At 37.7% G+C, this 22,390-nt stretch overlaps 1 protein-coding gene across 2 annotated transcripts in view; it reads left to right on the top strand.

The window, feature by feature from the left end:
- The window catches only part of LOC123880685 (epidermal growth factor receptor), a 157,717-nt gene that overhangs the window by 117,632 nt on the left and 17,695 nt on the right, over window positions 1-22,390 (top strand). The window contains exon 1 of one of the 2 annotated variants that reach the window (XM_045928938.1): window positions 14,661-14,834. The exons of the other annotated variant lie outside the window; for it this stretch is intronic. Coding sequence (XP_045784894.1) covers window positions 14,702-14,834 — 133 coding nt within the window. The 5' untranslated portion in view covers window positions 14,661-14,701. Of the gene's footprint in view, window positions 1-14,660; window positions 14,835-22,390 lie in introns of those variants that run through there. 2 annotated transcript variants of the gene reach the window in all.

Here is a 22,390-nt window from a genome sequence, read left to right as displayed (position 1 = left end):
GCTGTTAAAAAGTTGTCGCGCCGCGCGGCAGTGACGTACGAGAATATCGTGCGGGGCGCTGACGCGACGCGCAGTTCAGCTGCAGTTCAGTTCAAGTGCGTGGGCACCTTTACTCTAGGCTTACGCTTGAAGACAATCATGCTCGGCAAAAAACAATGAGGTGTAGGCTAGAGCGCATTTGCCTAGAAGATGCAAGTTGATCGCTATTCTGGCACCTTGGGACCCCAGCGGCTATCGGTTTTTCGAATTATGTGCCATGTGCATTGCTACTTCAGCTTCGCAATCGCTGAGCTAATATGTTAGTTACTCTGGTTCTCCTACGGATCCCCGAATTTCTGATTTGATCACGTAGAGAAACTCCGAGCCTAGCTCTCTCCATCGCCCACTGAGTAACTGAGCTATCGTATGAGGCACATAGTGATCCTATCTTCGAATTTCCACCTAAATAAAGTAAAATAGAAATCCAGTCAATACAAGGGCAAGTTGGACTCGCACACCAAGAAGTTCGTACCATCGTACAAGAAAGAACGTTTTTATTTTTATTACCCGACTGCGGCAAAGCCAAAAGGAAGGGTTATGATTTTAGCAGTCTGTGTATGTGTGTATGTTTGTATCCAGATTCTATGTGTTCCACCGTAGCGCCTAAACTACTGGGCCCATTTTGATGAATGAGGTGTCAATCGATTCGTCGGAAAGGTCCGGGTGACATAGGCTACGTTTTATACCAAAAAATTGACCTAACGGATGTTACATGAAAAAAAAATTTGAAGACCGCCATGGTCTTCAAATTTTTTTTTTTACTATTGTATCAAGTGGGGTGTCAAATGAAAGAGGAGAAAATTCTGAGTTCATAATTATAAATTTATCAATGTTACAGTGAATTAGATGATATTTTTGTTTTATAATTTTTATATATTTGAGTATTTTTAATATTTGTGAAAATCTGTATTATTACTATTTGAATTAAATTTAAATACTACAACATTGAAATATACCAAGCGACAGAAAAACAATTGTACTATAATATTTAGCGTTTATTAAGACGATCGCAGCCGGGTTTTAGTTTTCAACTTTTTTAATTTTCATGGTGGCAATTTTTAACCGACTTCCAAAAATGGAGGAGGTTCTCAATTCGTCGGAATCTTTTTTTTTCATTATTTATTGTTACAGCGGTAATAGAAATACACATTTTCTGAAAATTCCATCTCTTTACCTATTACGGTTCACGAGATACAGACCGCTGACAAACAGACAGACAGATGGACGGACGGACAGCGGAGGCTTAGTATTAGGGCCTAGTTGGGTACCCTTCGGGTACGGAACCCTAATAAAAAGCTCTCGAAGCGTCTCGCCGAAGCTTGAAGCAACAATGCCTTCCATTTAAACTGTATACTAATCTCAACATCTGATTCGTAAACGCCAAATACGTTGACGCAGCGTCACGATTCTGTAATTATAAAGAGGTAAAAAAACCACGCAACATCATTTTCCAAACAAACAAAAAGGAACGCTATCGGATTGAAGGTATCGATATTAATAAACGAGTGCCGATGCTCGAGTGATAAATCGTACGACTCGTGGTGAAGTTAGGCTTGAACTACACCGAGGTGTACATATTATGGACTAAGAGCCAACGCGTGCCCGACCTTCGTTATTTTATAAAAGCTAAAAGTTTCTCTGCGTTTGTATTGTATATGTTAGTAGTTTCAAAGGCCTTGGTTCTCCTGCGGAACCACGGTCACTGATATAGCCCAAACTATTAGCAAGATGAAGTGGCAGTGGGCAGGGCATGCCGGTCGTAGAGGCGATGGCCTTTGGAGCCGCAAAGTCCTTGAGTGGAGACCGCGTATAAGCAAGCGTAGTGTGGGACGCCCTCTAGCACAATGGACGATATAAAGAGGCTGGCGGGAAGTGGCTGGATGAGGAAGGTTGAGGACCGGGTGTGGTGGCGCTTTTTAGGGAAGGCTATGTCCGCCTGTTGATGTCCACAGGCTGTTGATGATGATGATGATGATGATGATGATGATGATGATGATGATGATGAATCTTATCTTATCTATGTTCGTAGAAATGGGCAAAATGACAAGAGTGCGAACACCAATGTTCGTTGGTACATGTCTTTACTATGAAGCGCCGACATTTATATCGTTGTCTTACACTCAGTTGGGTTCATCTGCTGGTCCACTGCACCTAGGATTTCGATAACAAAAAAAGGCTTTATTACGTTATATGCCTTTATTCTTTTTTTTTAATAACAAAGCATAGTCAATATAAAATTCAATCTTATTAATAGCAATGGACTGTCGAAATTACCTGTGATGTTCGGGTTGGGGTTATCACAGCTTAGCAATCATACAGTTTAGAAACAAATGTGCGGTCGGCTTCAGAATTCGAGTAGCAATTCCGCGAAACTGCATCAAAAACCTGTCGCACTTATGACCTTTTTCTTGAAACACGGCACACATATCTAACGTATGTGCATAACCGTGCCACGCGAATATTAGTACTAAAATCTTTAGTGTGTTAAACGACTTATGGCCTTTGACTGTCCTTTCGTCGAATAATAAGGGCGAATCCTTCACACGTTGTTTGTGGAATCGAGCGTATCTCCGACTGTAAAATCACTATTTCAATGGATCTTGACAGCTCTAGCTTGAAGTGACAAAATTGATTTAGTGCAATTCCACTGAAATAACGCCAAATAGCGATTCTTGTTACGATGCAATAAAAAGCTATTTATTTCGCACCGCTTGCAGCTTAAAATTAAAAAAGCCTCTCTTTCTATCGCTTAAACTGTTCTTTTCTCTTTCTGAGATATGTTACGTTAGCGCCGTCAAAGGGGTGCTCTACCGTAGAAAAATATTTCAGGGGTTGCGTGACCAAGAGGTTGCTTGTCATATAGAGGTTAAAGAAATCCTCTCGTCGCGTCCCGTGCACGTTACGTATAACTCGGTGTGTGGTATGTGGCTGTTTTGGAACTGTATGTTAGCTAAACAGTGCCCCAGATGATGTAGAGTCGAACCATCGCAACGGGGTACGAAGCTACGGGCCGCGGGCCGGGAACCAAGAATGCGTTTTTTATTAACCATTTATGATTCGCCGCAATTACTAACAGTTTTAATATGTTTTATATTAATGACCAGAAACTTTTTAATGTCCCTAGGTGGCGGCGCGTCTGTTGCTTGCATGTTTTAGCCTCGTTATGGTTCCGTACCTCAAAAAGAAAAAAGGAACCCTTATACATAGAATCACTGTGCTGTCTGTCCATTTGTCCGTCTGTCTTGTCTGTCAAGAAAACCTATAGAGTACTTTCCATTGACCTAGAATCATGTTTGGCAGTTAGGTATGTTACGGTATTGTATTAGTCTGTGTAATATCCTAACGTCATCTGTCACTTGTCACATACTTGTCACTTGTCACCTATCGCTGTCTTGATACAATGTCTGTCTGTGTCGTGTGAATGGAAATAAAATCAAATCCAAGAGCATCCATCTTTTATTTGTAACACACCAATGAAATATGGTGCCAGAACAGGGATCACAATAAAGAAAAACAATGCAGGACGAAGATTTTGTGAACACAAAGCCTAGAAGACCACCAGGTCACAGCGAGTCGTCAACCAGCCACGCCATGACGCCATTGCCAGTAGGCATGACCCTGCCGCCGTTCATCGTTGAAGGTAACAACGTCCCATTGCTATGGAAAAAATGGCTCACACGACTGAAAGTCTATTTAAAGGCAAATAATTTAGATGAAGCCGAAGATGCACGTAAAACAGCCATCCTCTTGCAATTCATCGGATCAGATTGTCTGGAAATTTTTTACTCATTTGATCTAGATATCGAAAAAGTTAGTTTTGGTGATCTCTGTAACAAATTTACACAGTATTTCACTCCGAAAATAAACGTCACGATAGAAAGGCATAAATTATTTAGCAGGAAACAACTACCAAATGAATCTATAGACACCTATGTCACGGATCTAAAAAATTTAAGTCACACTTGTGAATTTGGTGACATACGTGAAAGCTTGCTCAGAGACATATTTAGCTGGAACTGCAACAACACTTACTATAAAGAAAGGATTCTAATTGAAAAACCGAACACCCTAGAGGAGGCAATAAACATAGCCAAGCGCTGTGAGTCTACTAAACAACAAGCAAAAGCATTGGAAGACGCATCATTACATTTCATAGGACGCGTGTCAAGATCACCAAGTCGCAGAGACTCTTCCCATAGAAACAGGTCCAGACACCAGTCACAGCAAACACGTCAACGCACACCATCAACGTCAAGTCAGAGGAATACATCATGTGGTCGGTGCGGTCAGGTACATAGATTCAAGTGCCCAGCTCAAGGTGTCAAGTGCAGAAAGTGTAATAAGTCCAATCATTTCGCTCAGTTTTGCCGTTCACATCAAGTAAAAGTAGTCAATTGTGAAAATCAGTCTGTAAATAATGAATCTTTGTTTTATGTTGGTTCTGTCTACTGTATACAGGATGATAAGTCTAATTTGTCAAAACCTTGGAATATTGATCTATGTATAAACCAAATACAGGTAAATTTTTTATTAGATACTGGAGCAGACACAAATATTCTATCCATTCACACATACAACTCATTAAATCTGCCACTTTCCAACATACACAAAAGTAAGAACACACTTTCTACATACAGTGGAGAAATTATCGCTCTGGTAGGTCAATGCAATTTGTCAGTGATTCATAAAAATAAGTCATATACAGTTAACTTTCATATTGTCGACATGAAAAGTCAAAATATTATAGGTAGGGATACCTGTAAAACTTTAAATTTAATAAGAAAAATTAATAGTGTTTCTTTCCAGAATTTAACATGTCAAGATATAGTTGATACAAATAAGGACTTGTTTGAAGGTTTAGGTTGTCTAACAGATTTTCAATGCGAACTAACCTTGAAGCCTAATGCAACTCCATCTATAGAGGCATGCAGAAGGGTTCCATTCCGTCTTCATCAACCACTAAAACAAGAGCTAGAATCTATGGAAAAAAGTGGAGTCATACAACGAGTTGAAGAGCCTACTGAATGGGTAAGCGCTCTAGTCTTAACGTCAAAAAAGAATGGTAAATTACGTCTGTGCATTGATCCTAGAAAGCTAAATCAGTCAATTTTAAGATCACATTTCCAATTTCCAACCTTAGATGAAATTAAATCTAGTCTTGCTGGAGCTCAGTATTTTTCAACATTAGATGCCAATAAAGGCTATTGGATGCTCAAGTTGTCAGAAGCTTCTTCTAAGCTCTGTACATTTATTACACCTTTTGGACGATATAGATTCACTAGGTTACCCTTTGGTATTAATGCAGCTCCAGAAATATTTCATAGAGAAATGATAAAAAGATTTGGTGATATTGAAGGTGTTAAAATTATGATGGATGATTTTCTTATTTATGGTAGAACTGTAGAAGAACATAATCAACGGTTACAAAAAGTCTTAGAAAGAGCACGTCAAATTAATGTAAAATTTAACAAAGAAAAGTCTGTGTTTTGTCAAAAAGAAGTCAAATATTTAGGCCATATATTTAGTGAAGAAGGTGTACAAGTTGATAAGTCTAGAGTAAAAGCTATTTGTAACATGCCAAGTCCTAAAAATATAACAGATCTTCAAAGATTCCTAGGTATGGTCAATTATCTTAGTCCATTTATTAAAAATTTGTCACAGCAAATAAGTCATTTGCGAGCACTTTTATCAAAAAATACTGAATGGTATTGGTCAGAGCACCATGAGTCTCAATTTAATAATATTAAAAAAGTTATTTGTTCAACACCTGTCTTAACATACTATGACCCTAAAAAGGAAATAATTTTATCTGTAGACGCATCGAAGGATGCCATGGGTGCAGTGTTATCCCATGACAAGCAACCCATTGCATATGCATCTGCTTCTCTAAGTAAAATACAACAGTCCTACTCGCAGATAGAGAAAGAACTACTAGCTGTCCTCTTTGGTTGTACTAAGTACCACCAATACATATATGGTCATAACATAACAGTGGAGACAGACCACAAACCTCTCATAACTCTTTTCAAAAAAGCTCTATATGACATTCCCCCAAGATTGCAAAGAATCATGCTTAGATTGCAGCCGTATGATCTAACTGTTGTATACAAGCCTGGTCGTTACTTATATATTGCAGATACTTTGGCTAGAGCAGCATTAAGTGAAACTTGTTTGTCAGAAGTTGATCAAGATATAGATTTACATGTCAATATAATAATGTCTAATTTGTCAGTCAGTCCAGAGAAATTAAAAGAAATTCAAGAGTCTACAGTCCAAGATCAAACATTAAGTCAAATAATTCAATATTGTCACAACGGATGGCCTGAACATAAGCGTTCAGTTAGTCAGTCAGTCAAATCTTATTATAGTCTCAAAGATCAAATATATGTCATTGATAATGTTGTCTTCAAATCTAACTGCATTATAATCCCAGAGTCAATGAGAGAGTATATATTAAAACTAATTCATTCTGCCCATCAAGGTATAAACAGCTCAATCCGTCTAGCAAAAACTACAGTCTTTTGGCCAAATATGCAAAATGATATAGAAAAATATATAGGTCAATGTAACATTTGTCTATCTTACCGTCGAAATAATAGTAAAGAACCAATTATGCAACATGAGTATGAAAACATACCATGGTACAAAATTGGTATAGATATTTTTGAATTTGAACGAACTAAATACTTAATGGTAGTTGACTATTATTCAAAGTATATAGAACTTGCCAAGTTAACATCAGGCTATTCAGCTAGCCAAGTAATTACACATTTAAAGTCAATATTGGCCCGTCATGGAATTTGCAGGATTGCAATAACAGACAATGGCCCCCCGTTTAATAGCAAAGAGTTTAAGTTATTCACTCAAGAATGGGACATAGAACACATAACTTCTAGTCCATACTTAAGTAGGTCAAATGGTTTAGTTGAAAGGACTATTGGAACTATAAAAAATATGTTAATTAAGTGTAAAACTGACAAATCTGATATGTATTTAGCATTACTTTTGTACAGAAATACCCCTAAACAAAGTCAATATTCACCAGCAGAGTTATGTATGTCTAGACAACTGCGTACAGTAGTTCCTACTGGAAAAGAAAACTTGCTACCTAAGCTTTGTGATATGAATAAAATAAAGAAATTAAATGAAAAACAAAAGTCATACACAAAATTTTATTATAATAAACATACAAAAATTCTTAAACCATTGCATGTAGGTGATAAAATCTTATTTAAACACAAACCTGAACACAAAAAATGGGTTCCTGGAGTTATTATCCAGATAGGTCCTGAACCTAGAAGTTATCTAATAAATAGTGAACTAGGACAGTTTAGGAGAAACCGTCAGTTTATCATTAAACAGTCAGTACACACATAATATCATTTTCCACAGCACACAACACAGTCAGTATACCTATAAAGATGTAAACAAAATGAAATTGTTATTTGTTAGTAAGTTTGTTAGTATTTCAATTATTTAAAGATGTAAACAAAATGTTAGTATTTAAATTATTTTTCAGGAAAGGTAAAGGTTCAAAAACAAATGTCAATTTTAGTAGTAGTCTGTCAATGTATCGAGAAAGGCAAAGGTTGTAAACCATGCAGCCTGGATAGTCATAAGTGATTTTCTTGTGGTGTTATAAAAAATAATGTTGTACTTGTACTATGTATATACTTGTGTTTATAAAATATAAAAAATCTGTCGTTGTCATAATTTAATAAAATTGTTAACAGTTAGTACCTAGTGTTAAAAAAAAAAAAAAGGGAGATGTTACGGTATTGTATTAGTCTGTGTAATATCCTAACGTCATCTGTCACTTGTCACATACTTGTCACTTGTCACCTATCGCTGTCTTGATACAATGTCTGTCTGTGTCGTGTGAATGGAAATAAAATCAAATCCAAGAGCATCCATCTTTTATTTGTAACACACCAATGAAATAAGGTACTTAGATCTTAAAGTACAAGGAAAGGAAAAAATCCGAAAACGTGACTACGAAAATATATGAAGAAATGTGAATTTGTGGTTACATCACAAAAAATATTAAAATGTGTTCATGAAAAAATAATTTACCACATTACATTAACTTGCTTTACATAAAAGTGTTAGGTTGGTATGTAGATTTGTCTTCTAAAGAATAGGTGCGGAACCCTTCATGTGCAAATCCGTCTCGCGCTTAACTGGTTTTTTTGAGTAGAAACATAAATATTCTTTCTATGATCTTTGAAATAACGTCAATTCCTCTGCGCTCTGAGACCCCATGACTTTTCAGTTATATGGTCCTTAAAATTTAACTGACGTAGCATGAGCGTTATGTACCAAGACTCCTCACGATGTTTCCTTTCTTCTACTATCCTACTATTACTATTATTTTGTACTGCAAGCGTAAATTGTGTTTGACACAAGTGTAAATTAAAAATTTATAACACCCCCGACAAGTGAAGGTTACAGTAACTAGAAAAGAGCTGATAACTTTCAAACGGCTGAACCGATTTTCTTGGATTATAGCTAAGAACACTCTCGATCAAACCACCTTTCAAACAAAAAAAACTAACTTAAAATCGGTTCATTAGTTTAGGCGCTACGGTGCCACAGACAGATACACAGACACACAGATACACAGATACACACGTCAAACTTATAACACCCCTCTTTTTGGGTCGGGGGTTAAAAACAGCTGTGATAGTCTAGTAGTTAGACCGTCCGTCTCCTAATCGGAGGTCGGGGGTTCGATCCCGGGCGTGTAATTACATTTCCGTAATAGAAGGCACCTACTGAACTGAAACACGCACGGGTTTGGTAAAAGAGAAAGGGATTATGTTTTATCCAATTACAAGTTAGCCTTTGACTGCAATCTCACCCGGTGATAAGTGATGATGCTGTCTAAGATGGAAGCTAGGTAAGCTTAAACTTGTCTCTGTACCAACTACCAGACAGAATTGATTTAACGGACGGGCCGTGAAAAGCTCCAAGCAGAGGCAGACAGACAGACATACTTTTGTATTTAAATAATGAAAGGAAAAACTGACTGATTGACTGATCTCACAGCTCAAACTTCTGGTCTGGTCTGCGAATAGATATTATGACGTAGACATCCTTTAAGAAAGGATTTTTGAAAATTTTACCCCTAAGAGGATAAAATAGGGGTTTGGTGTGGTTCACGCGGATGAAGTCACGGACATAAGCTAGTTTATAATATAAGTATGGGTAATAGTCCGTCGTCTGCGCAGGCCCTAAAGCTCTCGCACGGCTACCTGTTCGGAACAATAGTGGAATCAAAACGTCATTGTGGCAAACACAAAGCATTCAAGTGGTGGTTGTAAGGCCCTTTGTTCGCGTGGGCTCAAGTGCCCAGTCCAGTTGTGGACATATCGACGCCGTTACAACACTGTCTTTTACGCTTGTCATCATGATCAACCCGTCACCGGCTCATTACGGAGCACGGGCCTTCTCTCAGAGTGAGAAGAGTTTTGGCTATAGACTACCACGCTGGCTGGCAAGTGTGGATTGAAAAACTTCACACACCTTTGAGAACAATACGGAGAACTTCCAGGCATGCAAGTTTCCTCACGATGTTTTCTTTCACTGCTAAAGCAAGTGATACTACTAGATACTATTTAAATACTTAAAACACACAAAATACATTGAAATATTAACGTTTCGTATTGTATTTTAACCCCCGACCCAAAAAGAGGGGTGTTATAAGTTTGACTTGTGTATCTGTGTATCTGTCTGTGGTATCGTAGCTCCTAAACTATTGAACCGATTTTAATTTAGTTTTTTTTTTGTTTGAAAGGTGGCTTGATCGAGAGTGTTCTTAGCTATAAGTAATCCAAGAAAATCGGTTCAGCCGTTTGAAAGTTATCAGCTCTTTTCTAGTTACTGTAACCTTCACTTGTCGGGGGGTGTTATAAATTTTTAATTTATACTTGTTGTATTTATAGTTCACAAATAAACGCTCCCAAGTCACAAAATAAGTTGTTAAACAAAGTCTTGGCCAAACAGTGGTTAAATGAATAAATCAAAAGATACTTAAGAGGGCTCTCTCCGTCACTCGTTTCCACTCGTTTCATACAATCGTAGTTCCAATTTCATTTGAATACTAAGCAACCTAAGTCCATGAAATTTTGCAGACATATTATTCTAGAAACTAATATCTATGTCTGTGGTTTTCCAGATTTCTGTTAAAATATTCGGTTTCAAAGTTACGCGGTCTTAAAATTTTCATACAAATCTTGGAGCCCCTGTAATTTTAAAACTACATATTTTTAGAAAAATCTAAAACACCACAGACACAGATATTAGTTTCTAGAATATGTCTGCAAAATTTCATGGACTTTGGTTGCTTAATATTCAAATGAAATTGGAACTACGATTGTATGAAACGAGTGACGGATAGAGCCCTGTTAAACTCATAAACTGACACATTACTAAATATACGTACTTCTCCTAAGCCCCGTATATTTTAAGACCTTCGTAACAACATTCTAATCTAATGAAGCTTTCTGGAATGCGAGGTGAGCTGAGGCTTTTACGCTCGGACATTTGTTATTTTACCACTTTCTGTAAGATCCAAGAAATAACAACATTTACATTGCGTTCGTAGTATGAGATTGGAGCTAGGAATTTGGTATAGAACGCGCAAGGGATTTGTTACTGGTGGTTTAATCATCTCGTAGTCTCGTAGTCACGCGATCGTAGTGGTTAGGTACTCGACTTTCGTATAGAGTTCAACGCGCGTGCGAGCTTCAGTACACAAAATAAATAGTAGAGTAAATACGGTTTTGTAACATTTATAGTTCTTTATTTTTCTTTTTTTTTTTTTTGAAGGAGGCTGTAAGAACAAGATTATAATTTTCGAGTTGAATAAGTTTGCAGTCATTTTCGAAGACGGTTATAAGAAAGCAGTTACGAATTCGATTTTGAGTTGGAGCGGTTTTTAGTATAGTACGCGACAAATCGAGATGGCAATCGGGATGGGGACGCCCCACACACCCGCACAGCCCCTGCGCTTATATTTGAGTACAAATAGACTTGCCGCAGCTTTGCCTAAGTGGATTTTTTACAAATCAGTGAGTCAGTCACGAAAATCAGAAAGTTTTATCTTTTTTAGGGACTTCTCACGTCTTGCGTCGTCGCCGCCATCCAGTATCCGTTATGTCTTCCAATGCTACGCTTTCTGGTGTGAGGTCGCCATTCCAGCACCTTAGGACCCCAAGTCTATCATTTATCGAACTAAGCATGTGCACTACCTCGGATTTGCAGCTTCTCAACACGTTGAGTTATATTGGATAGAATCAGGCGTTACTTTGCGGAAGTTCATGTTTAGCAAGAAACAGTTAAAAAAAATTATTTTGCTATAATCCGCCAACAGAAAAAATCTGTATGGTCAAACATGCAGTTACAAGCTAAGCACCGCTTACCTCCCCAACCAAGCAATAAAGCCAAGTTCCCAAGCAAGCACTGCCACCACCATTCACATGCACCACCACACAAGACTTTTCCACTACTCTCGACGCACGTTTCGCCCCGACACCGGAGCATCCTCAGGAGATTTCGACTTTACAATGCTGTATTGTCAAGTATTACTACTACTATTAGCTTGTAACTGCATGTTTGACCATACAGATTTTTTCTGTTGGCGGATTATAGCAAAATAATTTTTAACTGTTTCTTGCTAAACGTTGAGTTATATCAGTTACTCTGGATCTCCTACGGATCCCCTCATTTCTGGTTTGATCACGTAGAGAAACTCCAAGTATAGCTCTCTCTATCACTTGCTGGGTGCATCTGAGGCTTATATATAGAATAGAATAGAAATACTTAGGTATTTCAAATATTCATGGGCGGCGATCTAGCGGTTCGCTATTTTTTATTTAAAAAAAATTCAAATAAACTCTTACAAGTACTTTTGAATCGTCAAATGCTGCACTGGTTTGATATTGAAATACGAGTATGGTGTTGATATTGAAATAACTAGCCGATGCCCGCGACTTCGCCCGCGTGGATTTAGGTTTTCCGAAATCCCGTGGGAACTCTTTGATTTTCCGGGATAAAAAGTAGCCTATGTGCTAATCCAGGATATTATCTATCTTCATTCCAAATTTCAGCCAAATCCGATCAGTAGTTTTTGCGTGAAGGAGTAACAAACATACACACACACACACACACACACACACACACACACATACAAACTTCGCCTTTATAATATTAGTGTGATCTTAAGTTTTTCTGGAAGTTGGTTGAAAAGGCGAGCTCCAGTTTTACAGAGTTCAATTATTATTCGTATCCGAGGCAGCACGGGCTACAATGCGTACTTATTAAACTTTTGTTGCGTACCTTTTTTCCGAGTTGAGTCGAGGCGGCGCGCATACCTGCGGCCTTCTCCGCGTTTACCTGTGCTCGTAACAGGGCAAAACCACTCCGCGTAGACCGACGCATGCGTAGACACGGCATTTTTGAAATACAGTGGACCCCCGGTTATCCGACAAACGTTTTGCAGGGCTGTCGAACTATCGAATATGTCGGATTATAGTGCACTACCTAAGACCGCCTATAGTCTGGATTTATTTTACAAAAGAGTACCTTTCGACAGATTACAGATCCGAAGATAAGATTCTATATGTTATACCTACTCTGAAGTACAAATCATACTTTATTATGTATGTCAAATTAAGTAAAATTAACAACGAGAAGAATAATAAAACGTAAGAGAGCTTACGTTTTATTATAATCTTCTACTTATGAAAAATCCATACTAATATTATAAATGCGAAAGTGTGTCTGTCTGTCTGTCTATCTGTCTATCTGTCTGCTACCTTTTCACGACCCAACAGTGTAACAGATTCTGATGTAATTTGGTACAGGGTTAGCTTATATCCCGGGGACGGACACTGGCTACTTTTTATCCCGGAAAATCAAAGAATTCCCGCGGGATTCCTAAAGAGACATCCACTTAACCGATCTGTATGAAATTTGGTATCGCAGTAGCTTGCGTCCCTATAATCGAAATAGGCAACTTAATATCCCGGAAAATCAAACAGTTCCCACGAGATCTACAAAAATCTAAATCCACGCGGACGAAGTCGCGGGCGTCTTCTAGTATTCAGTAAAATAGACATATCAGACAGAGAATTTAGATTAAATATCTAAAATCTGGTCAAGTACAGGTCGGATTCGCACACGAAGGAACGGAAACGAAAACTCTTAAAATCACGATTTATTATAGAAACACTATAGTTATTGTATTTACAGTTCTCAAATAAAAACCAAATCAACTTCGACGTCACAAATTGAATATCGCACCTATTAACTATTTTAAAGTCATAAAAAATATGGTATTTACTTACAGCTTTTATTTATAAAAGATATTTTGAATTAGTATTTTTCATAGCCATTTGTGATTCCACTTAGTCCTATGTTAATTCAATTATTAGCTAAATCTCATTCATTTACAATTCATTAGTATGCTAGCCGGGTTTGCGTGGAATGGTAACAAGAATAGATGCATTTCCTACTTGGCTTTTCACACTAAATTGTTGAGCTTTTGAATACAAGCGACCGTCCACTGCCACTCTCCCGTGGGAATAGGGATGTTAACTACTAGTCAAATCAGTAACTTTTATCAAACATCAAAAGTTTTGATTCAAAACGCTTGGTTAGTAAGGTATGTATGAAATTAATAGATGTGACGTCATAACATTTGACGTACTTTTTAGTCAAAACGATAATTCAAAATAGTTAGCAACCTTAAAACTAACATGGATTTTACGAATTTTGGAAAACACTATTTAATAATAATTAGTAAGAAATAATTTATTTTTGACATAGGCATCATCACCGTTTCAATAAATGTGGCCTTCTTCTCAATGGTTAACTCTTGACAGAGTGGTCGTGACTGTGAATTCTCCTTCACTGCTGCTTGTGCGATCTATCTCCAGCAACTTCTCTTGGTGGTATTAAAATGCACACATGGAAACAAGCGTGTTCGTTGTGGATTGGATTAAGTCCGTCCACCTCGTTGGGGATTGATCATGTGAACGTGTGCTCCACTCGATCTACCAGGTACTTATTGGATAGTACCACTCTTCCTCGTGATGTGTCCAAAGAACTTGAGGATTCCTTATAAAGGAAGCTCGCCTTCCTTATAAATGGACAAAATAAATGTACTTAATCAATCCTGTTAGTAAGTAGTAGGTAGGTATGAATGAATGTATGAATGAATGAATGTACTGTTCTTGTACACCGCAAAATTAGTAGGTACTTACAGAAAAAACACATACAAAGCTCAACAAAGTATAGGCGGGTAGCTACAATTAGGCGGCCTTATCGCTATCTAACGATCTCTTCCAGGCAACCAAAATTGGTGTATGTATCTATGTAGCTATAGATATTAGATTAATAGGTACTTCATGACGCTGTTATTTCTGAAAATTGTGTGTGGCCGTAAGAATTTATAGGGACTTGGTTTTATACGACACTACAAAATACATCTTTGGACACGAAAATTTTCAAAAAAAAAAACAAAGGTTTTGACTGACACCTCTAACCATCTCCGACGTCTGTAGCTGCGTCCGCGCACCGTAGTCCGTAAAACCGGGCGGGCCAGTACACGATGGAAGTTAGCCGCGCTCGGTTGTGGCCTCGCGAGTGATGTGGCAGCATGTTGGCCCGCGCCTTGTTCTGGTGTCTGTGCCTTTGCCTCGGCCTCGAGGCGGCGGGCGCCGCGCGGGGACACCGCTTGCACCACGTAGTGCCGGCGAGGCACAAACACTCCGAGTTCGTCAAAGGAAAAAGTAAGCTCGGATCCTGATCAAATTAAGGCTTTGTACCACATATTTAGCGGCTCTCAAACATTGTGTGACCATTCACTGATGTTTAACGTGACCATAATGTAATTCATCGCTGGAAAAGGTTTTTATCTGGTTTTTGGCGCAACTCGAATATTTTGTGATGTATAATTGTACTAACTGATCCACAACTGCGTTCGCGTGGATATAGGTTTTTCAAAATCCAGTGGGAACTCATTCATTTTCCGGGATAAAAGGTAGTCTATTTGTTAATCCAGGTGTAATCTATCTCTATCCCAAATTTTAGCCAAATCTAGTAGTTTTTGCGTGAAAGAGTAACAAACATACACACATACACACAAACTTCCGCCTTTATATCTCCGCTCCAAATTTTAGCCAAATCCTTCCAATAGTTTTAGCGTGAAGAAGTAACAAACATAGACACATACACATAAACTTTCGCCTCTGTAATATTAGTGTGATACTAGCGACCCGCACCGGCTTCGCACGGGTAGTTTATTATCTCAATTTTTTTAGATAGTGAAATACAGCCCATATCACTCAGGAATAATGTAGCTTACTACTAGTGAAAGAATTTTCAAAATCGGTTCAGTAGTTTCAGAGTAGGAAATAATTTTCCTACAAACAAACTAACATACTTTACGTCTTTATAAATATAGATTGTGTGATGAATTTCTGACATTTAATGTGACCATACAGTTTGTCAGGGGTAAAGTAAGTTCGGACCTGATTCGGACATAAAAAAATTAGGATCCACCATGAAAAATTAAGTTCGACCATGTATGTAGTGAGAAACGTAAGCTAAGATACTGATCAAAATTAAGCCTTTGTTAAGGGATAATTAAGCTCGGACACAGTTTAAGTGAAGATTTTGTACCTACCCTGTATTTTAAAGTTCGGTATTACAAATCGAAGATTTTAATATCAATATAAGGGCCTAAACTAGTGTCCTATGTTTTGCACCACTAATATTGCTTTGCTCATTAACCTGACCACACTTTACAGTTACTTTGAATAGCAAGTTTAAGATTTAATGTGTGGCAAGTTAATATTTATAACTCAAAATGTAACTATTTGTACTTACATAGTTAACTTGTGTTACTGTTAGAATAGGGTCTTGGACTGTACAAGTGTAAATTAAAAATTTATAACACCCCCAACAAGTGAAGGTTACAGTAACTAGAAAAGAGCTGGCAACTTTCAAACGGCTGAACCGATTCTCTTGGATTATAGCTAAGAACACTCTCGATCAAGCCACCTTTCAAACAAAAAACTAAATTAAAATCAGTTCATTAGTTTAGGAGCTACGATGCCACAGACAGATACACACGTCAAACTTAGTTATAACACCCCTCTTTTTGGGTCGGCGGTTAAAAATGATGTGATCTTTTGTATAGCGGTAGTTTATGGGGCTACAATTAATTACTAAAGAGGATAATTAGATTAAAATCATGATGTTTATTTATTTTTAAAATAATTAATTACTAACGTCACACTGTACGGAAGCGATCAATGACGTCACAAGGCGATAAACGACAAATATTTAACTATTCTCTTTAATAATGAACTCTAGCTTCATACTGTTATACAAAACATAACATCATTTTATCACTACAGTCTAAGACCCAATTGTATCCATTTATCCGGTCTTATAATATGACAAGTCCCGCATTGCGTCGTCGGACACTTGGTCACCCTCCTACATACATGTTTTAGATGATGTCAGAATAGGCCTACTACACATAATGAAAAATTAGTTCCATACTAACCTTATAAAGATGAAAGTGTGTCTGACTCTTCGATTTTCCGGGCCAAAAAGTAGCCGTGTACTCCCACGGGATGCAAGCTACCTCTTCACCTTTCGTCAAAATCGGTTAAACAAAGGAGTCGTGAAACGACGCTAGCCGACAGACAGATAGATAGACTTCTTATTATTAGATAACTTTCTTATTATATTATATTATATTATATTATATACATATAGAATATAAATAACACGTTTTCTAAGCAATAGTTAGATATAAAACGGTATAAAACAACAAGCCATGTGCTAATCTCTAGATTAAACAGTGCTTATCTCAGGTTAACAAACGTTAAATAGTTAACTACGCTAGCTAGAGGAGAGGTAGCCAACTATATAATAGTAATAGTAGGTATAAATAGCCTAAATCATACTAATATTATAAAAGCGAAAATGTGTTTGTTTGTTAGTTTGACCTTCAATCACGCTGCAACGGTCCAACGAATTATCGCAGAATGTGTATTTCCCTTGCCACTATACCTAATAACAAATATTTAGTAAAAAAATCAAAATGGCTGTCTTGAAAAATAAAAAATAAACCGGTCAAGTGCGAGTGGGGCCTCGCTCTTTTAGGGTTCTGTATATAACTATTATTTGGGTGTATGAAATATTTCTTTTCCGAGCTAGAATGAATTGAAAGAAAACCTCAAAAAATACTCGTTTGTTTTACTCACAACTTACAAACTATTTAATAAATCGATGTTTTCAGTTTTTCTTGTTTAAATACAGTATATATTGTACATAGTACGGAACCCTAAAAAGTGGTATAACATCTAGTACGATGGTACGGAACCCTTCGCGTGCGAATGCAGTTCGCACTTGACCGTATTTTTTATTTTTGTTATGATTTTACAAAGCTGCGGCCATAGGGGCTCCCGGCATGTGAGAACAATGTAGGTACATTGTCAGGAAAGACAATCAGTCTCTCTTTGTACATTTTGTAAAGCTCGACAGTACTGATTCGACAGCCAAAATACTTCTAAAGTACAGTCACACATGAACAAATGTACAGAAATCATATTATCCATACTAATATTATAAATGCGAAGTCTGTCTGTCTGCTACCTTTTCACGACCCAACAGTTTAGCCGATTCTGACGAAATTTGGTACAGAGTTAGCTTATATCCCGGAGACGGACATAGGCCACTTTTTATCCCGGAAAATCAAAGAGTTCCCACGGGATTCCTAAAGACCCATCCGCTCAATCGATTTGTATGAAAGGTAGGTAGGTACACCGAGGTAGCTTGCGTCCATGTTATTGACATAGACAACTTTTATCCCGGAAAACCAAACAGTTCCCACGGGATATTTAAAAACCTAAATCCACGCGGACGAAGTCGCGGACTCTAGTGCATAATATATTAATCTAACTAGAATATGATGTACGAGATTTTGTCATACGACCATGTTCATGCCATATGGACAAAAGCAGAAGCTAGCAATCTTATATTTTGTGGTGAGCAATATAGATGTACCCTTATATTTTTAGGGAATGATCATACTCATTGACCAATCGCGATCATAGTGTGTCCTTTTTACGTGTATACAATTGTGCAAGAGAGAGCGCACTATGTTAGCTTGACACCCTAAAGGTATTGCTTATGGATGAAAAATAGACGGAAAAGTTTTATGCCCCTTTCCCATTCATACTAAATGACAGATTTACGTACTTAAACTAACTTAAACTTAAACTTAAATTAACTTAAACTTGAAAAGTTATACAAGTAGGTACCTTAGAGCATTTCTTTCAGTTTAACTTAAGATTACACTTCTTATGTACTTCTCCATACACACGTATTACGTATAGGTGTTATTCTATTATTTATTGTTCTAGATTTAAAACTAAGCCAGATATCGATTTATCTCTCCTTTTTTTCCAAAAACAATAAATACAGTAAAATTACATTTATTTTGAAAGGTAAGCCCTTGAAACCATTTTAAGCCAAAGGAAGCAACTTCGTGCGCATGTAAGAACTTACAAAATTGCAAAACTGAGCTTTAGATATACCTACTTTACTTAATAATGATTTCAGTCTTTAGTTTTTTTTAAATAGTTAACTAATTTGAAAAAAAATTAAAGTAATACCAAACGTTGATTCGCGTTGTTCTCGCATCACGCATCTCGCTTTTGGTACCTATGTTCCGCCCGTAAATGTTGATTGCAATAAAGATTAAACGTCGCTTGACTTCGGGTACCATGGAGAGCACTCTTAACAGGGCTCTCTCCGTCACTCGCTTCGTACAATCGTAGTTCCAATTTCATTTCAATATTAAGCAACCAAAGTCCATGAAATTTCGCAGACTTATTCTAGAAACTAATATCTGTGTCAGTCGTGTTTTAGATTTTTCTAAAAATATGTAGTTTTAAAATTACAGGGGCTCAAAGATTTGTATGTAAATTTTTAAGACTGCGTAACTTTGAAACCGAATATTTTAACAGAAATCTGGAAAACCACAGACATAGATATTAGTTTCTAGAATATGTGTGCAAAATTTCATGGACTTTGGTTGCTTAATATTCAAATGAAATTGGAACTACGTTTGTATGAAGCGAGTGACGGAGAGACCACTCTTAAAAGGTATAACAGGACGTAGAAGCGAGATGTAATATGGTACCTACGTGGGCGTACCGCTTATGCCGATTTACAGACACATACACATTACAGACACACACATAAATTTTGGGAACGTTCCAAAATGAAAGTAATTCTTTGTATAACCAAGTTTTGTCACTCGTTTGGCGCGAAAACAAATAATAATTCGAGGGTTTCGTAACGAAAGAGCGTATAGTCAAAAGTGCTGTTCTACATCAAAACTATAGTAGGTATGCGACAGGTCGTGATGGCAATCGGGGTGGGGACGCCCCGCGTGCAATGCCTCCGCACTAACCCCTTGTGTAAAAGCCCGGGTGACGTGCGGGTGCCGTCTCGAGCTGTCGCGAATGAATGAAGCAATGAATGATTTATTCAATAAAATGTAGATACAATATGTTAAAATAATGTCTGATGAGCCTTATATATTTCACTACTTGATTGATGATTTTGGATCATGTCTCTTTCCTATCTTACATTTTACAACTAGGACAAAAAAGTGAATAAAATCAAAACTAGCTGATCTATCTATCTAATATACCTAAAATCTATGTTTGGAACATGTCTCTTACTAGCTAAATATGAGACCTAAGTCGTAAACTATGTGAAGGCTTGTTTTGTTCTATCCATTGCAGCAAAAAAACGTGAAATGGAATTTTGCATTTACGCTCCTTTGTCATGAAGCCCTCGAATCCATTGCCTTTACGTGTTTGCACCGATGCATTCGAAATTATCATCTCAACCTATCGTCGGCCCACTACTAAGTACGGATTTCTTCTCAGTGATAAGGTCTTAGGCCATCGTCCACTAAGCCAAGTGCAGACTGGCAGACTTCTCACATCCTTGACGAACATGGTATAGAACTCTCAGGCATGCAGGTTTCTTTATGATATTTACCTTGACCGTTAAAGTAAACAATCTTTTATCTCAATGGGAAAAAGTAGCTAGGTACCTACTTTGCCTCTTATCACTATGCTACATTGTTTGATTAATTGCCTTAAGCGCAACGCTCACCGATAGGGTGGAGTGGAGCCAAGGGTAGAAGCTTTCTTTATTTCGAACTCAAACGAAGCTTTATTTATTTGTTACTAAAGTGGCAGCGCGTAGTCACGGACCATTACCGTGGCGTAGTCGCCCTCTGTGTTTTATTATCAGTATACCAATTTGAACCAACCGGTGGTTAGTTAAGACGTTTGCCTTTAGTCTGAGAGTCTGGGTTTCAATCCCGGACACGCACCTCTAATTTGTATCAGTTGCTTAGCGGGGAAGGAAAACATCGTGAGAAAACCTACATATCTGAGAGGTTTCGATTATGTCCTCGAAGGTGAGTGAAGTCTGCTTCTTAGTCTCTAGTCTAACACAGCCACATTCTGAGAGTTGACCCGTGCTCAACTAGTGTGACTGCAATGGGTTGATGATGATGAATTTGTACCGTTTTTTGTCAAAGTACATAAAGTTGTTTAATTAACTTGACTCTACCATTGTTCACGACAATTAGGGAACTTCTAACAAAACGTCGAGGCTTCGACGTCACTGGCAGGCGTCAAATGTTCCTACATTTGACGTAGGTAGCCCTAAAGTACGCAATTTTCTTTGATTTTACGTCACCATAGTCAAATATTCGATAAAATGGCGATCAAACCGAGAGTTCCCTCACTCTAGTTGACGCCGACTCTACTCCGTCTGTATGAGTTGGCCTTTAGTATTTCGGTTAAATAAAACTTGTTTTGAGTTTTGAGGTTTCATAGAACTTATTGTTTATTTAACTATCACAAGTGTAAATTAAAAATTTATAACACCCCCGACGATCCAAAGTATTTGAGTTTTCCAAAACATCATTTTCAAATAAATAATTATGTATTTAGGCAACGTCCATCTTGACAGCTTGACATTTGTCTATTGACATAATATTAAGAACCTAATGGTTATCCAACCTTCTTTTCTACAAGAAAACCAGAAAAGAGCTCATAACTCTTAAACGGCTGAACCAATTTTTTTAGATTATAGCTAAGAACACTCTCGATCAAGCCACCTTTCAAACAAAAAAAACTAAATTAAAATCGGTTCATTCGTTTAGGCGCTACGATGCCACAGACAGATATACAAATACACAGATACACAGATACACAGACACACAGATACACAGATACACACGTCAAACTTATAACACCCCTCTTTTTGGGTCGGGGTTAAAAATATAAGCTGACAGTGTAATCAGCTCTTGATTCCCATACGTTTATAGTGTTATGAAAGCTCGATTGTTCTATTTTATTGTTCTTGTAACTGTGGACTTCCGGGCTCATACCTACAGCCTTCGAATAGTGTTGCCAGTGATGTCATACTGATCCGAAAGTCGTAGGCCTTATAAGAAAGCTTAGAATCAGCGGACAATGGAGAGAACTCGGAATTTATCTAAGAGATCAAACCACATATGAGGAGATCCCTAGCAGAACCGACATATCCTAATTTCGCGAAGCTGAAGTGACAATGGGCCGGGCATATAGTTCAACGAAAAGTATGCTTTAAAGTCCCAAATCCCAAGGGGCCGGTGTGGCTGGTGCATGCAGGTTTCCACAAGCCTGACAGTTCGCCAAAATATTCTTTAACAGGGCTCTCTCCGTCACTCGTTTCCACTCGTTTCATACAATCGTAGTTCCAATTTCATTTGAAGTCCACGAAATTTTGCAGACATATTCTAGAAACTAATATCAGAATATTTTAACAGAAATCTGGAAAACCACAGACATAGATATTAGTTTCTAGAATATGTCTGCAAAATTTCATGGACTTAGGTTGCTTAATATTCAAATGAAATTGGAACTACGATTGTATGAAACGAGTGGAAACGAGTGACGGAGAGAGCCCTCTTAAGGTCTGTGAAATCTATCAATCTGTACTGCTCAGCGTGGTGGACGTTTTCTATGCACATGCCTATGGCCTAAGCCCTAAATCCTTCTTATTCTGACACCAGACACGTGCTCAGTATTGGGCTGGTGATGGATTGAGATGAAAAAGGTAAAAACCCGGCCAAGTGCGAGTTAGACTCACACACCGAGGTTCCATTTTCGGGTTTTTTCATCTTTTTGCACGATAAATCAAAAAGTATTATACATAAAAATAAAATATAAATCTGTTTTAAAATGTACAA

This window comes from Maniola jurtina, chromosome Z (genome assembly GCF_905333055.1).
Source record: "Maniola jurtina chromosome Z, ilManJurt1.1, whole genome shotgun sequence".
Taxonomy (NCBI): domain Eukaryota; kingdom Metazoa; phylum Arthropoda; class Insecta; order Lepidoptera; family Nymphalidae; genus Maniola; species Maniola jurtina.
This window is presented reverse-complemented; position numbering and strand designations above follow the sequence as displayed.